Here is a 25,270-nt window from a genome sequence, read left to right on the forward strand (position 1 = left end):
AATGAAATGGCAAAAATTTATATTTTATTTATGAGAAAATTGAGTTTTCTACCTACTGTTTCTGATATTAGCCAATGAAAATAAAGAAAAATGATGATTTTATAGTTGTGTAAAATATAAAATAAATATAAACTATATATTTTTTGTTTAAAAATTCTAATACTTTACAATGATTTGTTGAATTAATAAAAAAAAGATTCAATGAACACATAAGTATCCTGCCATGGGCAGGAACTAATAAGAAGTGCAGATCTGATTGTTAAAGGTTGTGTCCCTTTCAAAGGGCAGAAATAATGAAGAGTTTCACTCTTTCAAAGGGTGCTAATGGTGAAAGGGTGTGTCTCTTGCCAAAGGGCATACATGATAAAGAGGTGTGACCTCACCCTCACACTGAGAGATATATAGGAAAGGAATCAAATGCATCCAGTGACATCACCATGGATCAGAACTGTTATTAAGTTATAGGCAGTAACATCTTAATTCTTGGTGGTATGCATGGGATGTGCTTAATATATGAAGCCTGATAATGTTCTAGTGCAGAATTTGATAGTAATATTAATATAGACTGCAAAATGTATGACAGTCATATTTAATTACATATTTACTCAAAATACATTAGAAGCTAGTATACACATAGCCCAATTACTTAATCAATTCTCATTCTTCCCCAAGGAAAGCCGTGGTGTTGTTAGGGAGAGTCGGAGTAAATCCATCCCAAAAATAGATGAGCCCCAAGGGTGAACGGACTGATGATCCTGAAATCTGGGGCTGCATTATGAGCCTCAAGGGTGAATGGACTGATGATCCTGAAATCTGGGCTGCATTATGGAGGTGGTGTTTCACGCCCTAGACAAGTAAATCCCCACCCAGGGTTGAGAATTAGAAGGGATTAAGATTAGAGCTTGAATAAGGACAATATCAGTTGTACTATGAGCAACCATAGTTATTTAATATGTAATTAATGTAGCATAATAAATAGTAATGTATGTTGCTCTTTAGGAATTGGCAGACTCCTAGTAGGGGACATTACAGAAGATCCATTCACACTAACCTAGATATGGAAGAAGTTCGCAGTGATCACAAACACCTGGGTTTCATGCCTCAGGCTGCAAGTCAGCTGGGTGATGGACATTTGTCAGTTAGGGCCAATCACATTTATTTCTCTCCTACCTTTGAAATATTGTATGTTACAAAACCCTCAATTACTCAGTGAATTGAGCAACAAATACAAAGAGTGTAACTGTAATGTCCCCTTTTTAGGCATTAGCTATTTCTAGAAGTTAGCCTATGACTTTGGTCCCTGTAGGCTAACATGGTGATTAGGGGACTCTTCTAAGGGTAATCTATGGCTCTTCAATTGACCTTTTGGTGCTTATCTCAATGTTCTTCAACTCAATGTCCCAATTTATTTGTGGTATGCTTTCCTAAGATCATTCAACGCTTTCTGATATACACTATTTTTAGTATGTCACTTGGATGTTTAAATCATTCTTACTATTTATAGTAAGTCACAAGATGATCAATGGGCATCATGGCTATGTCTGGAAAGTTGGTAGGATTAGTCTCATGAATTGTTATTGGCATTTATCGGAGTTAAATGATTTAATTTAATTTTAATGATATCAGATTTTCACAATCCATGTCAATAGTTGCTACAATGTTTCTGGATTTGATTGTGTCAAAGATTTTTTGCATCAACATTTCAGATCATACAATGTGATCTATCATCACGATAATAAAAGAGAGCATAAGGATGACAAAAGAGAGCATAAGATTTTTTTCTCCTTATGCTCTCTTTTATCATCTTGATGATGGATCACGGCGTGTGATCCGAAACGTTGATGCAAAAACTCTTTGACACAATCAAATCCAGAAACATTTTAGCAATTAATTTAATTTATTAATGTCTTATCAAGCATTGACTTTAATATTATTAATTTTCTATTAAATGACTTTATGAGAAGGGGTTATAGAGGTTAAAAGAGTTAAATATGTTAATCTCATAAAATGAATAATTATAAGCCATAAAGGAGGCGCCAATATAGGGAGATATAAGGCGAATATAAAAATTGATTCATAAAGTGGCTTTATGCTAATTAAAATTATATAACAGGTCACTTTAATATTATTCCCAATTGCAAGTAAATATGAAAATTAAAAGAGGGAAAATTAAATCGGTTTTTTGGAAGCTTCCTTGGAGAATTATAAAAAGGCTCATTTGGGGATCATTTGCATATACTTGGCTTATTTATTTTCCCTCTGAGAAGCTTCAGATCTTTGGCTTTCATTTACAGTTAACTGAGGATGGAAACCCAAATCCATCTTTGGTGTGGATGGATTCACCATTGCGTTTCATTTTCACATTATTGAAGGGTTTGCTTATATTCAGAAGAAGAGGATGCCATTCTAAAGTTCCTTGTTTTGGGGTGCTGGAAATTGATGAACACTGTAATTTATCACTTGTTTTTTTGGATGGCTGTAGATTGTAATCTGCATTAAAGGGTTTGTGGAAGAAACAAGCATATATCACCTAGGCATGGTCTGGTCAAAGGAAATTTTAAGGGTTTAATGTGCAGCTGTTGTTAAATGCTTCAGATTAGTACATGTTCTTGTTGCTGTAGCATTCGGACTTGCTAAGGTCAGAAATCAGACCTCTTTCCTTGTTTAATGGTTTAATGTGCAGCTGTTGTTAAATGCTTCAGATTAGTATATGTTCTCGTTGCCGTAGCATTCAGACTTGCTAAGGTCAGAAATCAGAAGCCACAAGCAAGCATATATCAAGAAAGATACCCAACAGAAGCCAAATAAATATCAAGGGATGTCTAATGAAGTCAAATCTATATTTCCTTTTGATGATTATTTGAGATATCTTGAAAGGATAAATCCAAATAAAAGGGGACTTTATGACTGCATATGACGAAGGAGAAAAAAAAGAAGAGAAATCAAAAGCAGCTAAGGAGGCTACCAAAGAACAAGAGCCAAAAGAACCATTCTTGGAAGGAGAGCCCAAAAAGGTAGAGCTTAAAAAAGTGGAGAGTACACTAGAGCCAGACCCACAAGAGGAGGTCAAAAAAGAAGTGGTGATAGTAGAGCAGGAAGAAAGATCAAAGTCTCAAGATCTCATACAAGAAGACTCCTTGATGATAGAAGATAGCGAGGTCCAACATGTGCACAACATCACCCTTGATGAAGAGCCTGTACCATTTGTTAAATATGTATCAATAATTGCAGATGATGTCCAACAAACATCAGCCCGATTTTTAGGTATGGCCATAATTGCACCGTGTAATGATGATTCTGTAACAAACTGCCCTGTTTGCTATAATTCCCTGTGTCCAACTGGCTGTTGGTATCTCATCAAATAGTTGGTAGATTTTCGAAAAGGGACTGAATACTGAATTTTTCCTGTGGTTTTGCTGATACCTGGTGCGTTTTGTATGTTTGGAGTTTTTCTTATATTCTAAAATGATACCAACATTCAAGAATAATGCAGGAAAATACATAACATTCTTAATACTTGCATTTTGCACCAAACTGAAGATTCATATTGAATATATATATCACTTTATTACTTTCCAGATTTACTACACTTGACATAACAGTGAATACAAGCGGTCCTAAGTGATCTCGGTGTATTTTGGAAATCTAATACCAAAATATAGAATCAGAAACAATGAACCTGGTTATGGATTTTCTCTGCGACTGCTTCAGCTTGCTATGGCGTTGTCCAAACAACTGCTACAGCAACCCACTTCAAACCTCACGCCCAGCCAAAGATCATGATGGCGTTCAATAACCTGCCGACGGTGACTCCGTTCCCAAACTCCAACCACGACCTTTAGCATACATAGTAGCCGTCCAAATACACCAGTGACTCCAGTTCGACCTGCAACTAATTCACTGTAATCTACAGCTGCAGTAAAATACTCTGAACGCAAACTTGCTGGAAGATATTTAATGCAGAATATTGAAGTTCGAAATCTCTATTAGCTTGTAACTTAACTCTCTCAGCACTTATATTCAAGTTTGCCATCCCTACAATGGGTGTATAACCTTCAGGAACTGCGAACTACTTTCAGCTTGTCACCTTTGTGCTGCGTTCTTGCTGTACCCGCCATTTCTTCTCACACTACCAACGGCCAAATAAGGTGTTGTCCAAAAACCGTCCTCCTATAACCCTGTTGACTTACCACAACATTCATGGACTGAAAACCAAACAGAATACCTGAACGTAGAATGTGATTACTCCCAGCTGTGCTTCAAATTCGAACTATGGCTTCTACGCCTATCACCTTTTCCAATGCTAAGTTTGTCTTTAACAATCTCCCCAACCTGATCTTTCACAGGCAAGAGAAATGTCACACTTGAGGGATTTCTCGCCAAATGCCTGTTGTGACCATTTCACACATCGCCCCATTTAAATGGGGACCCCCTCTTGTTGCTCGTTGTTGCTCGCCTTTCGCTCTGCTTTTTAGGGTTTTGGTAGTTTGTCAGTTGTCTGGATTTAGGGTCAAGCCCTAGGGTTTCTGTTTTGTCGTTTTCAGGCCAAAGTCCAGTCAGTCTTGAGAGCTTTTTTTTGAGCTTCCTTTCGTAGGATGCAATTTTGAATAAAGTGAATTCGCCAGAGGCTAAGTGAGTTGGTCTATTTTCAATTGGAATTTTGAATGAAGAGTCTAAATTTTGTCTAAGTGTGAATGATGAAATTGCGAATTTTGTCCAATTGAGCGATTTTGACCAAATTTTGAAAATTTTGATATTTGATCCCGGGCATTGGAAATGACTTGTTTTTACCTTGTGAAGTGATCAAAATCCCGAAATCATGATATTTTGGCCTGTAGGAGCAAAATCGCTCCTGTCCCTCAGTGAAGGACCGGAGCTCTTTTTCAAAAATCTTACTGTCCCTGCAGGATCAAGATGATTTTTCGAGTGGAAGTAGTAAAGGGAGGCATGATCTTTCCGTTGAATATAATTTGAAGAATTTCATGAGCACGGAAATGCCCCAGGAGTGAAAATCGCTCCTGTCTCTCAGTGGAGGACCGGAGCTCAAAATCGAACATTGCCTTGTCCTTGCAGGATTTAAGCAACTTGACGATTTGAAGAGATCAAAGGAGATATGTTTTATCAATTGAATATAATTTGAAGTGCCTTCGTGAAGGGAAATGGACCAAAATGCCAAAATCGCTCCTGTCCCTCAGTCAGGGACCAGGGCGAAATTCAATGTAGCTCCCGTCCCTCTCCCAGGGACCAGAGCGGAATTCCTCATGAGGCATGTTTCGGGCAAAAAGCAAGCAAGTTTTGGGTTTGAGGCAAGAAAGGAAGGTGAAATGAACCCGTTGAATACATATTGAAGATTGCAAGACACCTAATGAACTCCAAATTGGCCTAGGCGCTCCTGTCCCTCAGTCAGGGACCAGAGCGATTTTTGCCTTAGGTTAATTTCTCGCCAAGTTTGAATGAATTCCAAGCCATAGATGAATGAAGGGATGCACAACAAGATCGTTGAAGATAAATTTTGGGGTTGGCAAAGTGTAATTGAGCTTGCACATGAAAATTCGCTCCTGTCCCTCAGCCAAGGACCAGGGCGAAATGATGATTAATTTGCCTTTCTTCAAAGTTTAAGATCACTCCAAGTCAAGAAGTAAGGTGGCCGGGACGTTTTGAAGCGTCTTAACGAAGAACGAAGTTATGAAGATCGCCAAAGATAAAGGATTTGCACTAAAATGCCTAAATTCGCTCCTATCCCTTAGGCAGGGACCAGAGCGAAATTTTCAAATGAGGCCAAATTTAAGTCACCATTCACATTTTAAATGTTTGAAAGGGAGTAAAAGACATTGTTTTGCACTTTAAAGACAATTGCAAGTTAATATGATGAAGATTTTTGCACTAAAAGCCCAAGTTCGCTCCTGTCCTTCAGTCAAGGACCAGGGCGAAATTCAGTGTAGCTCCCGTCCCCCTCCCAGGGACCAGAGCGAAATCTTCATGAAGGCCTAAGTTTTGAAGGTTTATCAAGTTTCAAGTGGCCAAAAGAGATCAAAAGACCTCATTCTTCATAATGAAAGTGATTGCAAGTTGGCAAGAACAAGGATGAGCCCAGGATGCCCAAATTCGCTCCTGTCCCTCAGTCAGGGACCTGGGCGATATTTACCATATTGGCCAATTCCTTCAAAAATCATGCCAAGTCAAGGTTATGCGCGGTTGCAAAGTATCAAAGGTATCTTAAGAAGATGATATGCAAAGAAATCTAACGTCAAAAGGTGATCAATTGAGCTAAGGAGATTATATCGCTCCTGTCCTTCAGTCAAGGACCAGGGCGATTTTCACAAGATCATTCATTTTCCTTCAAAATCATGACAAGGCAAGGATACATAAGATCAAGGATATCGTTTGGAAGGCAATGAACGAGGAACAAAGGTTACAAAACGACAAATTTAGGCTAAGATACAAGGATCGCTCCTGTCCCTCACCAAGGGACCAGGGCGAAATCCATCTAAACATCTAAAATGCCTTGTTAAAAACGAATAGAACAAGCATGGAACGAAAGGATAACATCATTACTTGCCATATAATGAAGATTGGTGGTTAAAGAAGCAAGATCAAGGAGAAAACACCAAGATCGCTCCTGTCCCTCACCAAGGGACCAGGGCGATATCACCCCAGGAGGCATTCATTTACAAAATCAAGTCACTCAAGTTCGAAGTTCCTTGTAAACATGCCACTTTCAACATGGAGATGATGGTTTCAAACGTCGAAGGCACAAGAATCAAGATCAAAATGGTAATTCGCTCCTGTCCCTCAGTCAGGGACCAGGGCGATAATGGTTTGCATCTTTCCCTCCTCCAATTTTGGCGCTAAACATTTTTTTGAATTTTTATTAAATGCTAAAAATCGATAAGTTTGAAAATTCAATTAAGTAGCATTTAAAAATTGCGCTAAAACATTAATTAATTAATTTTTTGCCTTTTAAAAAATCGAGTTTATTAATTAAAAAACGATGGCATTTAATTAATTAATTATTATTTTATATAATAAAAAATGGCGCTTGGATATTTAATTAATTAATTTTGCCTATTTAAAAATCGAAAAAATTAATTATAAAGGCAATTAATTAATTTATTATTATAAAAATTGGAGTGCTTGGATATATTTTACAAAAGTCGGCCTTGTTTTTTATTTAAAATTTGTTTTTAATTGCTATATTATAAAAGTCGGCCTAGAGGTAAATGAGAGGTGAGCGCTTATAAAAGGAGGGTGAAATTTTCATTTTCACATTATCATTTTATCATCTTCCATATGCGATTTTGGAGAAGTGCGATTGGTATTTAAGTGGAGCGAATTTCCATTCCAAGGAAGGCGCAAACATCATCAAGGGAGTGCGAACTTGAAGTTAAAGAAAGGCGAACTTGCCAAAGGTATTAAAGATCACATCAAAAGCATCCCAAAGGTGGCGAAGTTGATAGCTTGAGAGAGATCACGTTGAAGTCACAAAATTTCGATTGTTGCCTAGGCGAATTTTCTTGTTTTGCATTTTAGAGTTCGCTCTCAAGCAAGGTATGGCGACCCCGAAGGCGGGAGCATCCACCAGTCGTCCTGCTCTCATGAAGGAAGATCAAAAGACCGAAGAGGTGGAGACCAAGATCGTGTCTAAATGGAGCAACATTGGAGATACCAACTTGGGCAACTTCAGTACAAAGAAATTTCGAGAGGTCCCTTACATTGGCAAGCCATCACCTGTCGCCCAGAGGATAATTGAAAGTGGCATCATTAAGGCGGTCGGCTTCCCTCCAGCAGTACAGTGTCATGAGTTGATGATCGAGTGTGCTCGTCATTATGATCCTCAATCCAGAACGATCGTGTCCAAGGAAGGAAACACTTTGGCGTATCTTTCAGAGGAAGCTTTAAGTGAGGCTTTCCATCTTCCAGAGCACAGAGATATGATCTACAAGAGCATAGAAGGAGCCAGGTCCATGTACGAAGATGATCCAGATGCTTGCCTAAGCATCATTAACAAGAACTGGTTACTCAAGAGTCGTCCTCGCCTGAGCAAGGTACCGAACACACCACACAGGATTGATTTCCAGGAGGAGTACAGAGATTTGATTACAATGCTCAACCGAGTCACAGGTGCACCTCAAGCTTTTTACTTTGAAAAATGGATGTTCTACTTCATCCAAGTGATAGTTCAGGGTAAAGGAACAATTCATTGGGCTAGAATGATTAGCCATTGCTTGGACGTACAGTTGAGGAGACTCAAAGCTACCAAGTCCTTCCACATGAGTTCATACGTCATCTATGCCTTGATCAGGAGCTTCGAGTACACAGGACTACCTCACAGAGGAGTGATTGGAAGAGGACCCGGCGAGGTCAGAGTTTGTGATTCCTATGTTCACTTGCATCATCCGCCAGGAAGCAACTACAAGTTAGTTAATGATACCTTCACTATGAACATCACAAGGACGTTGCAAGGCGGGATTCACAACAGATTATCTCAGGATGCACAGGAACTAGTAAAGAGGTACGGTGCTTGGTTTATCCAATTTCCGAAGTTTACTTATATCAGAGTTCATGGATGTCCTTCACCTCCATACATGTTGCCGAGATATCCGACAGACAGAATAGTGTTACTTGAGGTAACAAGACAGTTGGCAGCTTATGCGAAGGCATTTAGACACAGACACGGAAATGGAGTTCCGGTACCTATCGTATTGGGCAATTCAGTTGAGGTATGTCCTAATGCTTTAGCCATGGATGACGCAGAGAAGGAGTTAGCTTTGTATTCTTTTTCATTCTTTGCTTTGAGGGAAAGCTTTGATCCACATGGATATATAGAGGAGACAGTCGGTAGGAAGTTTAAGCATGAGTTTTAGATTGAAGATTTTATGATGAATCTCTTAGACGATCTTGAAGTGAAAAGAAAGATGCATTCTAGATTGCCTTTGGATTTCATCAGGAAATGCAAGATTTACAGAGTGGCCGACCAAGCTCAGGACAGTGGCAGACATCTCCAGTCATCCTATGATCGAGAAAGCAAATCAATAAGGTTAGATTGGAATGAGCCCGAGGTTGTGGATCTAGATGCTTTGATAGCTCCAGTCTTGTCTTGTACTCACAGATGGGTTGATGTGCAGCATCAGAAGTTGAGAGAGCAAGGCATAGCTATGACTTTCACTTTGGAAGAGAAACCAGCCGAAGGTGGAGCTAGTGTAAGCGAAGGTAATCCTAATCCCAGAAATGCAAATGAAGGCAACCTTCGAAGTGCAAGTGAAGGCGATCTCCATCCAAGAGGCTCGAAGAGGAAAGAGAGACCTGGAAAGAGAGAATCTTCCAAGAAGAAACAAGAGGCCAGCTGAGATCGTTCATCCGGTATATCTTCTCGACAAGAGAAAAGGACACTTGAAGTGGAAGAGTCTATGGAGGCGATGGTTCAGAATGATAAAGAAGGACAGGTACCTCAAGGGTCGCCAAGTGGATCTCTCCAAGATTATGAGTTACATGAAGACAAGAATAATGACGAAGTAACATCTCCTCACAGAGAAGAAGAAATATTGCATAAGGAAATACAGGTCAAAGAGACAAGATCAGCCATCCCAGATTGGTTGAAGGAAAGATTAACGAAGGTGATTGTGATCGAGGACGAAGACAATGTGATTGATTTAGAGAGCCTTGTTGGACATTCCCAGGAAGTGACAGAGAAGAGAAAGGCTACCAAGATGTCCAAGATGATTAGAGATGAGACTGGATCCAGAAAATTACAGATAGCTACACCGGCAGTAGACAAGTACGAAGGTGAGATCCTAGCAGAGGAATATGATATAGAGACATTTGAGCTAGGTCCATCCACAGCCGAGCAGACATTAGATGATGCCACAGATTCCTTTGAGGCATTGAAGGACAAGCTTAGAGAAGAAATGGAGAAGAATAGGAAGCTTGAGAGAGAGGTCGGTGCATGGAGAACATATTTCAGCCATCTCAATCAGCCTTTAGGACGTCAGGATCCAGCAAGATCACCCATATAGGCACTTCCCCTTCAATCAATTGGTGAGGCAGAGAGATTCAAGAGTATGGTCCAGCGTATGAGTACTTGGATGGACAAATCTCATACAGTTGCCGTAGAATTTGCAACAAGGATGATGCAGACCATTCACCGAGCTATTCAGGTTCTTGAGATTATCCATAACTTGATGATAACAGTGGCCGCTTTTGCTCATACCAAGGATGTTATCATTCCTATCTTGAAAGTAATTAAACAAACATTGAGGAAGGTCTTAGCGCAGGAAAAGATTATGGATGGAGGACCTCACAGTTTACTTCAGTGGTCAACCTTACTCCAGATGAAGGAAGTTCTCTTTGAGGACATCAGTACTAGATGCAGTCATGTTGAGGAGGTGATCAACCCGATCCAGGACAGAGTATTTGAGGTACTACGTACCATTCTTGGCAGGAGGATCGAAGTTGAGACAGATGTAGATTTGCAGGAATTGGAGGATAGGATTAAGGTCATCTTTTGCAAGGACGCCAATATCACAGATGAGCAACAGGACCAGATGTTTGCTACCATGCTCCTGATTGAAAAGACTAAGGAACTTGAACTTACATGGGACGCAGCTCTTCTAGATGCATTTGATCAGGTCATCCACTTGGAAGAAAGAATGAAGAATCTTCCCGAGATTCCAATTGCTGAGATCGAGGGAATCGTATCAAGATTCATTGCATATGCTAAAAAGGAGCATTGGAAAGGGAATAAGATTCTAGATGAGAGGTTGTTATAGATGACATGGCACCTTAATTGTCATTGGTCTATGTCTCCTAGATTTTCGTGCCAAATTTAATAATTGGCTATGCATTTAATGTTGTGCAATAAAAGGAGAACTTTTGTAATAAAACCCTAATTAGGGTTTAGGTGTCATGATCTTGACCATTGATCTGCTTTTGATCTGGACCATCCATTGTAATTGAGGATGCTATTTATACCCTCATTTCATTTCATTTTCAAAAAAAAATTAGATGTGAGAAGAAGATTAGATTATTGATGTATTAGAGAGATTAGAGTTTAGAGGCAATTTACTTTTGTAGCAAGATTGAGTTTTGAGGAAAGAATTCAAACAATTGTTGTACATGATGGCTTTGGAATCAATGAAATATTGAAGTTATGGTGTTTTGTTGCAATTCTCTTGGTTATCTTCATGGTTGTTCATTTTTCTTGAAACATTCTCAATCAAAGTAGTGTGTTAATTCGAAGGACAAAGTGTTGGACTTGATCTTTGGTAGGATTCGTTTTCCAAACCACTAGCTTCTTGCTGATTGTAGGAACGCCTTGCGTGGTCGACTGGAGATATTTGAATCACTTAAATCTTCAATCATTATTGCATCTTGGATATGTACCTTCATGGTAGTGTCTTTGATCTTTGATGTATTGAAAAATCATTTGTTACCTTAGAAGATCGCATCAATTTCAATTGAGTTGTTAATTTATGGCAAAATTGAAGTTGGTAGAATCTCACCAAGTCTTGTCCACATCAAGTCATTCTTAGGGTTAGACTAGATTAGACCTCTTGCAAACCCTATCCTTTTATTATTATTTTTTTTGAAAAGCTTGTTTAGTTTAGCAAAATCTTCGGCAACGTAAGGCCCCTTGAGGACACAGCAAATCACAACGACCACTGGTGCTTATCCACACGTAGAGACCCTACTAAAAGAACATTGGAGTCATCCTAACTGATCCTTCTTGCGATATCTTCAGCAGTTAGCGACTTTATTCAAGAGAGGATAAGATGCCTTTGGGTATTTTATTCTGTGTATGATTGTGTACAAAATACACGTCAACAATGCCAAATGCCAAATGCTTCCAGCACTGATTCTGGAAAACCCAATTTCCAAGAATACACCAATTCCAAGATATCTTTCCAGCATTCAATGCCTTCTTTTATTACCTCATTTGGGCTCAAATCCCAATGCGCCAAGAATGCATTGGGATAATAGAAAGTTATAATAAAATAATAATAAACCTTATGTCTCCCATTTAAAAGGGAACTTTTAATTTTTCCCTTTGATATATAGACCCCACATTTAATAAGACATTAAAGTTAAATATTTAAATTTAACTTTAGTACTCATCATTAAATGCCCAAATAAATTAATAGCTCCATAAAATGGCGAACCAGCTTATGAAAGATGAACCCCAAGATATTGGCATATTAAAATGCATCAAAAATTTCACTGCTACTGCACCCTATTGACTTACTATAAATGGTAAGTATCTAGAAACCCTGTCAAAACATTTCCATTTGGCCTGAAACTGAAATTGCCTAAGCCAAATCCTTCACCGATCCCTGTAAAGTCCTGTTAGCCCTTGGGACCATGGTTAAAATGGGCTAATGACAAATCGCCTCGTGACTGCTAAAAAGGGGACATTACAGATTCATGATGTATGGGAATGATTAGACCATGTGATGATCTACAAGATATTGGTTATGTTGTTGCGAAAAATGATTTGACTTGTATTGACTCCCATAAAGAGGAAGATCATAAAAATCCTAATGATAGTGGAGAGATGGTCATAACCTATAGCTTGGGGCATGAGGATCCATTTCTTCAAAATCAAGGACATTCACATGTAGTGGAGTGTGATCCAAGAGACTGTCTTTGATGGAGCTACTCCCACTATTGGCCACAAATTCTTCATCCTTTATATGTGGATAGAACAATGGTTAAACTTAACCATGAGCAAGCACAATGTATGTGATGATTTATACATTGGGGCTAACATGTTGACACACCCTCTTGATGAGACCTTGCAGGTTTATAGGATGGTTGATGAAGATCTACAATATGATAGAGAGTTGCCCAAAATGGATACGAATGGACAGTGAACTCATTCACAAAATTGTCAGTTCACCCCCACTTGAGGACCAAATGGAGATAGATACCTCGAGGTATTTGATGCTAGAAGAAGGTAAGCAAAATAAGTGCCATTTCAATATTCAAGTTTGTGTAACTAAAATTAGTATGGCATTGTGGGTATCAAGCTCCAAGCAAGTTGGTATGAAAGATAAGGCACTACACATCCCCAGCACCATGAAGACAAGACAATTGATCATTCTTAGGGATGAACAAGAGATGTGCAAAGGTTTTTGTATATCATGGGTCTTGGAGAGATCAGCAAAACATGGAGATAGCAAGGAGCATTTTATGGGAATGTTCATCTTGAAATTGAAAACCAAAAGCAAAGTGGTAGTGCTACTAGGCATCAAAGTGGAAACTCCAAGATGTGTCATGGTAAGGGTAATAGAACATCAATGGGCAGTGATCACTACCACATCCAAAGGTCAGTCATCTTTTGGTGATTATACTTTGCTGAAATTTTCAAGATTGGGTAGAGGGTATCATCATGAGTTGAGCAAGCATGGTGTTCCCATTAAGAAAGTTAGAGGGACCACAGGAAGATTTCAAGGAAAGATACTTCATTATGGTAATGTATGGTTTGTCTTGGATGTACTCAAGAACACTCTCCAAAGGAGGTTTCCCAATAAAATGGGACTTTCTTGTTGAATATTACCGACTAAATATGATAGGGATAAGGGTTGACTGCATGATACATGAACCAAAGGCCACAGTGAAATTGGTTTACAACCTTAAAATAGCTGATCCCAATATGTCCAGCCATTACAATGCACCACTAGCCAATGAACAAGTATTTTCCATCACAAGGCTGCTGGTTTTGATGGATTTCAGAGGTGTGCAGCTATATGTGGGAGTATTTGTTGAGACATGGACCAGCTAGGACTCAAACCTAGGACCTTCCATACGCTGCTGGAGTGCTCTACCACTGAGCTACTGGCCCCTCTTGGACCAGTCCATCGTCGGTCCGGGTGTGGCTTATTTCCAACACCAACACCCCCCCTTAAGCCACACCTCTCCTGTGTTTGGGGCTCCTAGCCTGGACCTGGCTCTGATACCATGTTGAGACATGGACCAGCTAGGACTTGAACCTAGGACCTTCCATACGCTGCTGGAGTGCTCTACCACTGAGCTACTGGCCCCTCTTGGACCGATCCATCGTCGGTCCGGGTGTGGCTTATTTCCAACACCAACAGTATTTTTGGTCTCCGATCAGTTATTTCCAGGTTCCAAATTGTTGATATTACTGATTAATGACTGCTGTACCAAAGTTGTATTGCTGATATTAATATTTTCAAACTTTGGATTGTTCATTCCAGTCCAATATGCTAGAACACTTGCTGATTTCATGAGTATGGCAGCCCATGTCACAATGATAGGAGGAGCTCTCAAGATGCAAGGGTAGTACCACATGAGTATGATGAGAAGAGTCCAAATCGGGATGAGAAGAGTCCAAATCGGGATAGTGGTGAAAGCGACTACCAAAAAAGCATGAGGAAGTTGAGTGATGATGATGTGCTATCCTCATATGACGGCAGGAGCATTCCCAGGATAGCTAAGAACCTAGTTTCCAGCCCCATCACTGCTGTCATCCCTGCTATCAACCACCACATTACGTCACTAGCATTTACACAAGTGATTTTGCAGGGATTTCCAGCCATGGGAAAGAGTAGATGCCAGTTGGTAAATTTGAATGAACTTTCAGTTTGGGTGTGGCTGCCCAATGCTTCTACATTGATCACATGGCTGCTTTTTGCACAGGTTTGTCATATTTACAGTCATTGCATTATGTTCATGGTACTGGTTTTGATGTTTACAGTTATTGAAGGCAGTAGATTGAGGCAATTTGAGGAGATTGCATTGCATGGAGATGTTATTGGAAGAGTTCTATTATGGAGGGCAATCAGTTCAGCCATCCTGGTGCTAATTGGGATAAGATTCCTAGTGAATCATGGTGATCTATTTCCAGCTGATTTACATTATACCTTGGAGAGATCGGTCCCCAATAAAATCAGGGATCTCATTGGGGCTCAAATGTACAATCATGAGGTTCGATTGGCTGTTTGGGTACCTTCATCACATGAGGAGAACAAGTGGCAACGACAACTTGCTAACATAGTGGGTGGGTACACACAATGCAGCAACTTTTATGTCATAGGAGAGTTTGGTATAATATGGGGGACATCAAGGACACATCCTATTGGAGTGTTCACCACAGAATTGAAGCCCAAGAGGAAAGAGGTAATGGCTAAAGGGATAGTATGTCAATCGAAGACATCCAAGACTCCATCTCTGGGTAAGACATTTCACCTTGTTGATATCAATTCCAAGTTGGGTAGGCCCAACATGATGATCAAGATTGCTTCCTGGAATTGTTATCAAGAAAATGGTTTCATCAAGATTTGGACAAGGAAAATGTATCTTTAATTAAGGAAGCAAGAAAGACCACCATGACAAGAATTCACAAAGATGAATTGCAGAGCACAGCAGATTCAATGATTGCTGACGTGAAAAGAAGAGAGGACTTTGGAGATAAGAACTATATGTGTGTTGTTTTCCATCCCAATACTGTGGTTTTCTATACTCTCAATTTTTCCCATGCACTTGGGACAGCAGCCAAGGACAGTATGACTTCATGGAACATGCATTCTTCACTCATGCAAGGAGATTTTCAGTTATCACATATTTATTTCTGAGCAAAGGAAAAAATGGGGACAGCCATGACAAGATGCTGTCACTGATTCTATCATGTTTAGACAGCATTAAACCAAAAAGTGTCGAAGAGTTTCCTAAATCTAATGTGGGGACAGTGCAGAGTAGCATGTTCAGAAATCAAAACTTCTCCAGTAAACTTCATGGTAGTAACTTGGGAGTTACAATTGCACAAGATACTGAAGCTTACGCATGTGATGATAAGGACATCAAAGGAAACAAGGGCAACGAGGAGGCCAAGACTAGTGAATATTGCTGCTAAAGAGGATAGTTTGATTTTTGCCTAAGATCAATCAGCGATGTCTCAGGAGTTAGCATTGTTGGTATGTTTGACGTTGCGCCAAAAGCTCAAGCTGTCAATGAACGTCACAAACACCAGACTTACCCAGATCCACGGGAGGCGATTAAGCCATGTTGCGAACCTCGAAGGAGTTGCTGACCACCAAGTCAACAATCTCCCCCTCAGCACCAACTGAGGATTCCGCACCAACGGAATGAAGGAGACCTCCTGGGAATCGAACCCGTGACCCAAGGCTCTGATACCAATTGTTGGTATGTTTGCTGTTGCGCCAAAAGCTCGAGATGTCAACGAACGTCACAAACACCAGACTTACCCAGATCCACGGGAGGCGGTTAAGCCATGTCGCGAACCCCGAAGGAGGTGCTGACCACCAAGTCAACAAGCATTGCTTGAGAACAAGCAATATTTGGGACGGGATGACTGTCATGTCCCTTGTCCTAGAGGGCAGACTCTCTCAATACTTAGATTATAAAAATGTTTTTAAACACTATAATAATAATATTAATTATGGGGATGACCCCGCAACGCAACGGTTGTTGCAAGCGTTGTTTCAAGCAAGGTCTTGTGTTCGAATCTCCGCATGATATGCTGTTTCGAACCCTCTCTCCCTGGCTTCGTCTAAGGTGGTCGATGTGGCAGGTCGCAAGGTGGAGCGGCCATATCAAGGATGATACACACTGCACTCCCTCAAACCTCAGCCAAGCACAAGTCTGTCCCTCGTGGCAGCAATAGAATGGAGTGATTAGGTTGATCGCTTGGCCCCAAGTTTCGGCGGTGGGGTTGCAGGGAATAAAATGCCAGCCAGCCCGAACACAGCCTCGGAGACAGCTAGATAAGGAGGAGTAATGGAGAGATAAGGGTAGCAGAGATGAGTGGAGAGATAAGGTGGAACTTGGAGCGATAAGGAGTTAAGGATGGATAGTACAACACAAGGAAATATAAGGGGATTAATGCCGATCAAAATCTGAGGATGAGGCCCCTCAAAAATGTGGTCTCACTAGTTCATAGCTCCAGTCAAAAGCGATCCGGCTTCAGCCCATTGCCAAACAAAAAAATAATAATAATAATATTAATTATTTTAATGATAACATTAATTTTCTTTTGGTGGTCAACCTGATTCTGAATTTCTGTTTGCATGCCAACCCTTTTTTTGGGCCAACCTATCCTTATTTTGGCATTCAGGTATAAATAGAAGTCATTTTCTCATTCAAGGGCATCAATTTGGAGTTTACCATTAATATTGCTATTGCTGGGATGAAAACCCCTGCGCCAACATTCTAGATGTATTTGGATGAAACCCAATGTACTTCTCCTCGGCGATTTTCACTCAGGGATTACAGGCTGAGCTGAACTGGGCAAAATTGTGTATGTTTCAGGCATTAGCATTAAGTCAGTTGCTGTGCAGATTTATTTGGAACTATACAATGCCAATCTCAGTCATTCAAGTGGCAAGGCTCTGAGTCATTCAAGCAGAAAGGCATGAGTTTCAAAACCAAGCCATCGATGCTTTCTTGGAAGTGCAAATAACCCAGTGACCAACCAGCACACAATCAATTTAGGTCATCATTTCAAGAGCCTACATCTGCTGTTCATTGGATTGTTGGAGATAACCTGGGGCAACAATTAGTTGAAGATAAGCTGGAGCAACAATCAGTGAAGATCAATTCACACTGACCTAGATCTGGAAGAAGTTCACCGTAATTACAAACACCTAGGGTTTCATGCCTCAGGCTGCAAGTCAGCTGGGTGATAGACATTTGTCAGTTAGGGCAAATCACATTTATTTCTCTCCTACCTCTGAAATCTTGTATGTTACAAAACTCTCAATTACTTAATGAATTGAGCAACAAATGCAAAGGGTGTAACTTTGTTATGTTTCACCCAAGGCAACCCAAAGACGTGTCTCCCACCCCACCCCCTCAGACACATCTCCAGTACTGGAGACGTCCCTGGAAATGTCCCGATGCACAAGGTTCTTTTGGCAGCCATCTCTCATTGTCTCCCCTGACCAGAAATTGACGTCTCCCGCCAGAAAACTTATGGCAAAATGCATTAAAAGGCAAAAAAAGAAGGCAAATAAGTAAAATAAGCCTGCATAATGTTTCATGCTGATATTTTGGATTATACAAAAATCCATGCAAAGTTATAGTGATCGGATCTATTGACAGTGTAGAGTTTTTGAGAGGGACAAACAGTTGTATGACTGATTTCCTGTCATTCTAATGGTCTAAAGAAAAATTGCCTTTACTACTTACTGTTCTTGTATGACTGATTTACTGTTCTTGTTTTCAAAGTTCCATGTCATGATATTTTCTGAAAATTATTAAATTATATTAAAAAAAAGGCATCCCCAAGTACCCTCGTCTCCTATTTTTTGAAAATAAGCTGTACCGGTATCGGTACCAGTCTCCAAGTACCCCCATCTCCTGGTGACTATGAAACTTTCACCTGTTGAATGGAAACTCATAGGTATTTATGTTTGTACAATCTCTGTGCAATCTGAACTGCATAATATTGTGAAGGCTGATTGATTGGTGTTAGCTGATCTCTTTGTAATACCGATCTAAATTTTAGTGAAGGCAAATAATTATCCCAAGGGTTATTACATGCTACATCATCAACTTGCTGCTGTTCTCTGATATATTCTATCACTAGAGTTTGTGGCACAAGTGCACAGTTCTTTCTAGGGAAAGCTTCGATGCTCATTCCAAGAATGTTACACAAGCGGGCTTTCGCTCAACTGTATGAGCTTGTATATTTAATACCACACCCATTGCAAATCCAAACATATCCCCCACCACCTAGTGTGTTGCATCATTTAAACAAAATTCCAAAGCAAAAAAAAATTGGTTTGTGTTGAAGCAAAGTCACCCCACAGAGCTAGAACTGGTTGCCAATGTAATCTCTATGGCAACAAGTTCAATATACAACACATTCAAAATGAAAGATTCTAAACGAATGAAAAGAATTTTATATGTATATATATGAACAAAAACAAAACAAGACAGTTCTTTGTAAAACAAAACAACTTACCTCTTTTCCAAAAAAAATCCTCTAGGATCTCCTTGGCAGCAAATGGGCTTTCACACACGTAGGAATAGCAATCCAACACTTTAGAACCTTCAGTGATCAATCTTTAGCTCTATCTCTATTTGTGTGATGGCAAGCAAAAATGGATGATTTGTCTTTTGCATGCATAATTAAATTAGTTTGTTTTACTGTTCAATTGCTTTGTAAGTCACTTTTAAGGTTTGAGATCCCATTTTTGTCAATAATAATCCAAGTCAATGTCCAAAAATGATTATAAAAAGCAAAATAAAATCTAAAAAACTCATCAAACTACAGAAGATTCATTTTGGGTTCTGCAAAATTCAGCCAAATTTGTTTTAGGTTCATTCCAGTTCCTCCAAGATGAACCCACAAAGGAAATGGCATGCCCTAGCAGAATCCTTGCTCAGACCAACCCAAAATCTGAACTGAGTTTGAACCAGACCTGAATCCAAAACCTATGAGGAACAAACTAGCTACTTAGATTAAATCAATCAAACAGTAGAGTGAAGTGGCACAAATTGATGCATTCATCGTTGCATTTTTATTGGAAGGTTTAATGGGTGCAGTTTTAGTATGGATTCAGAGGAATATAGCTGTAAAAGAGTCATGTTTTCAATCTTGGATGAAAACTTTAGGAAATACATGTACAATCGATCTTCTAGCTGTCAATAATAAGTCAGGATTAATGTACAGTTTAGGAAATACAGTTGTATATAGTCCAAAATGGCAATTGCAACAATTCAATTCCATCCTCCCTCCTTGTCCAAATTCTAACTTTTCTAACTTCTGAATGAGTTCCTTAGATGAAAAGAGGGAGGTGGATTAAGTCAAGCAAAGAGTGGAGAAGAATGGTAAAAATGGATCCAATCTTCGGTCCATTTTTATTGGTAGGTTATTGGGTCCAATTTTAGTATGGATGCAAACAAATAGGGCTGTACAAGCATCATGCTATTGATTTTGGATGACAATTATAGGAAAATGCATGTAAGAACCAATCTTATGGCTGTCAATAGCAAATCAAGATTGACATACGGTTTAGGCTATACAACTGTATGTAGTCCAAGATAGCAATTGCGAAAATTCAATTCCACCCTCCCTCCTTGTCCAAATTCTAATTCATAGATGAGTACCTTAAATGAAAAGCATGGTGGGATTAAGAGAAACAAAGAGTGGAGTAGAGTGGAACAGACGAATCCAATCGTTGATCTATTTTTATTGGGTGGTTATTCAGTCTACTTTTACTATAAATACACAGGAATAAGGCTGTAAAAGTATCATGCTTTCAAGTTTAGATGACAATTACAGGAAATAGATTTAAGAATCAATCTTCTAGCTGTCAATAACAAGTCAGAATCGATGCAGTGTCTAGGATATACAGTTGTATGCAGTCCAAGATAGCAACTACAACAATGCTATTGCACCCTCCCTCCAATTTCAAATTCTAACTTATGAATAAGTTCCTTTGATGAAAATCATGGTGAGATCAACCAGTATGTCAATAAGTAAACAAGATATATGCTAAATACAACAATAGAACTAGGAATTGAATTGCTGCTATACGGGAAAGAGAAAAGGGTTAGAAAAACATGACTGATCCAGAGTTCAAAAAAGGCATATGGCTGGAAGAGGCTGCAGAATGGTCAGGATGCTAGGACGTTGCAAACAACACAACGTAGGGCTCCCTGCGTGTTGATATTCAGATTTAATCCGTACCATTGCATTCAATTTAGCATTGAAGATCTAAATTTTACAGCCTTACCGCTTCATCATTGGAATAAAGAAAACATGAATACCTTGTTTTTGAAGAAGGTTGAAAATGTTCTGATTAGACTTTACATTAAGATAATCTCCGTGGTATTGGCGATTCAATGAAATCCTGCGACGCACCTTGGCCGCCATCATCCCCTCCTCTATCTCGCCTTCTTTGCCCATTCTCCTGCTCGTTTTTCCAGGAAAACAATCGCAAATAACCAATGAGGGGTTGAGGGAATCAACCCAGGGGATCAAAGAAAGTCTATGGAACAGTAGATCTCGTTAATCTTTTGATAATGAGCTTTTTCATTCTTTCACTCATTCTTCCGTGAAAAGTATGAAGAATTGAGTAGTTGCCTTTCATGTCATTGTTATGCTTTGCAATTTAAAATAAAAATAAAAAAAATTAGAAAAATAAAAAATAATGTAAATAGTATAGTCAAGGTAAAAACTTTATTTAAAAACAAGCTACTAGATATAGAGGTAGATTTAATTAAAGAACATAGTGAAAATAGCAAAGGTTTCGTAAATTCAAGTGAAACAAATGAAAATATTGAAAAATCTGACATCAAACAAAGTAGATTAACCTGGGCTAGTAAGATCAAGTGGATAAACATTGATGCAGGAGCATCCCCAGTTCACAGCAGTCTTGCATCAACCAAAAACATTTTCCTTTTTGTTTGTAGTTTCAGTTTTCCTTTCTGTGTGTCCTGGTTTGGCTCACCGGATCCTGTGGAGTTGGATTCTACTTGAAGACTTGATCATCTTTCTTGCTTTTAGACCGCATTGCATTTGGATCATTTTTCGGCAAGATATCACTATCGTTTTTCCATGATAGTTTCTTGTTACCGGTTGTTCCTTTGTTACCGGTTGCCTAAGACCTATTCTGGTGATCTACCGGAACCCATTTTGAAGCTTATGGAGCCTTGGGCATTGATCTTGATGTTCTTTGGCATGTGGCCGACCTTTTCCCACAATCTACGTTTCATCTTTTGGATTTTTCGGAGGAATCTCTTGGTGGAGGCTGACCTTGTTATTTTCATGTTTGGTCTTGTTCTCCGGGTTTTGATCCCTTTTGGTTCAACTAGATCCTTTGGATCGGTATATATATTTGTAATTATGCTTTAGAATGTAATCAATCAGAGAATCAGGTAGCTAGACTATGCATAGAAGATAAATCTTTCAATTCAAGGTCCCGGTTGTGACCTATTCTACTAAGCCTGTGAGCCGGTACGTTGCAACCTGGTTGCGACCGGTTGGATGTAATCAAATTTTATGCAATAAATCAATCTGGTATGCATTGCCTCCATCATATCTTTGTGTTTTTGTTGTATTTACTCTTGTTGACCGGTCCGGATTGATCTCTTTGAGGTCCCTCCTCCCCGGTGACTACTTCAAGTGGTATCAAAGCGAAGTTTCGTTCTGGAGGTTGCATGTCCTGAATTTCTTGTTGTGCGGATTGCGAATCCGACCTGCAATTACAGAGGACTAGCATGAATCGATGGCGTGAAGAGGAACTAGGAATTGTGGAGCACGTGGGAATGCAGACCCTATTGTAATGGAGATGTGAGGAATAGCAACCCAGTTAGAAGTCGTGGAGACAGCCCAGAGAAGAGGTCGACGTATTGAAGATGTAAGTGAAGATGAAGGAGAAGAAGCCCCAGCAAAACAGGTAAACCTACTGGCAGTTGATCTGGATGAAGAAAGGTTTTTAAGGGTTTTGAATAGGCCGAACACTAAACCTCATTTTACCCCACCGGAATATGATGGGAAGTTAGATTCGGATGAATTGATGGATTGGATCTCGGAGATGGAGAAGTATTTCGATTTTGAAAACACTGCAGAAGAGAGGAAGGTGAAGTATGCCTATACCCGGTTGAAAGGTCATGCATCTCTTTGGTGGGAGCATTTGCAAGTTGATAGACAAAGAAGAGGTAAAGAAAAGATTAAGACATTGGATTGGATGATTGCTAAGTTGAAATTGAAGTTTGTGTCGGTGAATTATCAAGTGGATTTGTTCTGGAAGTTGCAAAATCTTAGACGGAAGGAATCTAGTGTGAAGGAGTACACTGAAGCATTTTACAAGTTGAACATCAAATCCAGACATGTTGATGATGAAGCTGAACAAATTGCAAGATATTTGAACAGATTGTGGATGTCTATACAAGATGAACTCAGTATGATCAAATTGGAGAGTGTTGAAGAGGCTTACCAATATGGCCTAAAGGATGAAGAGAAATTGAACAAAAGACATGAGCAAAGACAGAGAGGTAGAGGTGGAAGGTTTATCGGAGAAAGATTTCAAGGAGGAAGAGGATATATCAGAGGAAGAGGAACTAGTACATATCAAAACAAGGACAAGGAAGTGAGCAAAGAAGGTAATTTATACCAGAAGGATGATAGAAATTTCTACTGGAGGAGAGAACCGAATGGTTACCGGAATGAGAACTTTGGAAGACAATACAAGAGGACATCCAGAGGAACCTTCTTTAATAGTGGAGTAGAAGGACGTTGTGCATTTGGATGTAAGAAGACAAAGGCTACCGGAAGAGCAACAGTGGTGGAAGAAAACCCCACCGGATCAAACAATAAATCAGAAGATGGAGAATTGTTGATGATGATGAGAGTTTTGTGTCATACCAGAGGAGATGAAGAGCCCTTGCAGAGGAAGAATCTATTCAAGACCAGATGTAAGGTATTTGGTAAGTGTTGTAAAGTTGTTATTGATAGTGGTAGTTCAGATAATCTTGTTTCAGAAGAGATGGCGAATAAGTTGAAATTGGAGAGATTGAAACACCCTAAGCCTTACCAAATAGCATGGATTTAGGATGAACATAAGTTGTTAGTAAGTGAACAATGTTTGGTGAAATTGAAAATTGGGAATTATCATGATGAAGTTTTGTGTGATATTATGCCCATGGATATTTGTCATCTTTTGTTGGGTAGACCTTGGCAGTTTGATAGACAGGCAATACATGATGGGAGGAAGAATACATACACTATTGTGCCCAATGGGATGAAGCAAACCTTGTTGCCTTAAGAGGAACCTTTGAAGAATGAAGTCTGTACAAATGCCAGAATCTATTTAGTAGATGGGAGGAAATTCATGGATGGACTCAGACATGAGAATGTGTATTTTGCCTTAATTCCCGAGAAGACTAAGAGACCAGAACCAGAGGAGAGCACCTGGAAGAGATAAGAGATTTGCTGACAGAATATGAGGTCATCATTTCAGATAATATACCTGATGGATTGCCACCTATAAGAAGTATTAGTTATTGCATGGACTTGGTTCCCAGAGCTAGTTTGCCTAACAAAGTTGCACACCGGTTGACACGGGTAGAGAATGAAGAACTTAATAGACAAATGCAGGAGTTGTTGAAGAAGGTTTGATCAGGGAGAGTCTGAGCCCTTGTGCAGTACCAACAATATTAGCACCTAAGAAGAATGGAGAATGGAAGATGTGTATCGATTCAAGAGCAATAAATAAGATCACAGTGAAATATCAATTTCCTTTGCCTAGGATGGGTGACATAATGGATTGTTTGAGTGGAGCAAAATACTTTACAAAGATAGATTGGAAGAGTGGATATCATTAAAATCAGGATCAGAGAAGGTGATGAGTGGAAGACAGCATTTAAGACAAATGAAGGACTGTATGAGTGGTTGGTGATGCCTTTTGAATTAACTAATGCACCAAATACTTTCATGAGGCTGATGAATGAGGTATTAAAGAAATTCTTGGGTAAGTTTGTTATTGTGTATTTGGATGACATTCTGATTTTTAGAAGACAAAGGAGGAGCATTTGTTGTAGTTAAGACAAGTTCCGCAGAGGTTGAGAGAAGAAAAGTTGTTGATCAATATTAAGAAATGTACTTTCATGAAGGATGAGATAGTGTATTTAGGATTTGTGATATCTGAGGATGGTTTGAAGATGGACCCTAAGAAAGTGAAAGCCATTGTTGAGTGGCCTACACCGAAAAGCATTGGGGAGGTAAAGATCATTTTATGGATTGGCTAGTTTTTACCAGAAGTTTCAGAAATTTTAGTTCAGTTTGTAACCCTATCACTGAAACCATGAGAGGACGTCGGAAGGAATTCAAGTGGACCACCGGAGCAAACAAATTTTTTAAACTGTTGAAGTAGAAAGTGACTGAGCAGCCTGTGTTAGCTTTACCGGATTTCAATAAAGTATTTCAAGTGGATTGTGATGCAAGTGGAACAACAATAGGAGCAGTCTTGAGTCAAGAAGGGAGAGCAGTAGCCTATTTCAGTGAGAAATTGAATGATGCCCGAAAGAGATATTCAGTGTATGATCAGGAATTTTAGGCCATAGTTTAAGCCTTGAAGAAATGGAGACACTACTTGTTGCCTAAGGAGTTTGTGTTGTATACAGATCATCAAGCTTTGCATCATTTGAATAGTTAGAGTAAGTTGAATCAAAGACATATGAGATGGCTATAATTCTTGCTGAGTTACACCTTTGTGTTGAAGAATAGAAGTGGAAAATATAACAAAGTTGCTAATGCATTGAGTAGGAGAAGGAATTTACTGACAGA

At 39.4% G+C, this 25,270-nt stretch overlaps 1 protein-coding gene across 1 annotated transcript in view; it reads right to left on the bottom strand.

Moving 5' to 3' along the window:
* LOC131060177 (uncharacterized) overlaps positions 1 to 21,047 on the bottom strand; it is a 30,838-nt gene extending 9,791 nt beyond the window's left edge. The window contains exon 1 of the mRNA XM_057993315.2: positions 20,752 to 21,047. Coding sequence (XP_057849298.1) covers positions 20,752 to 20,890 — 139 coding nt within the window. The 5' untranslated portion in view covers positions 20,891 to 21,047. The remainder of the gene's footprint in view (positions 1 to 20,751) is intronic.
* Positions 21,048 to 25,270: the final 4,223 nt, after the last annotated feature.

Source organism: Cryptomeria japonica, chromosome 7, assembly GCF_030272615.1.
Source record: "Cryptomeria japonica chromosome 7, Sugi_1.0, whole genome shotgun sequence".
NCBI classification, from domain to species: domain Eukaryota; kingdom Viridiplantae; phylum Streptophyta; class Pinopsida; order Cupressales; family Cupressaceae; genus Cryptomeria; species Cryptomeria japonica.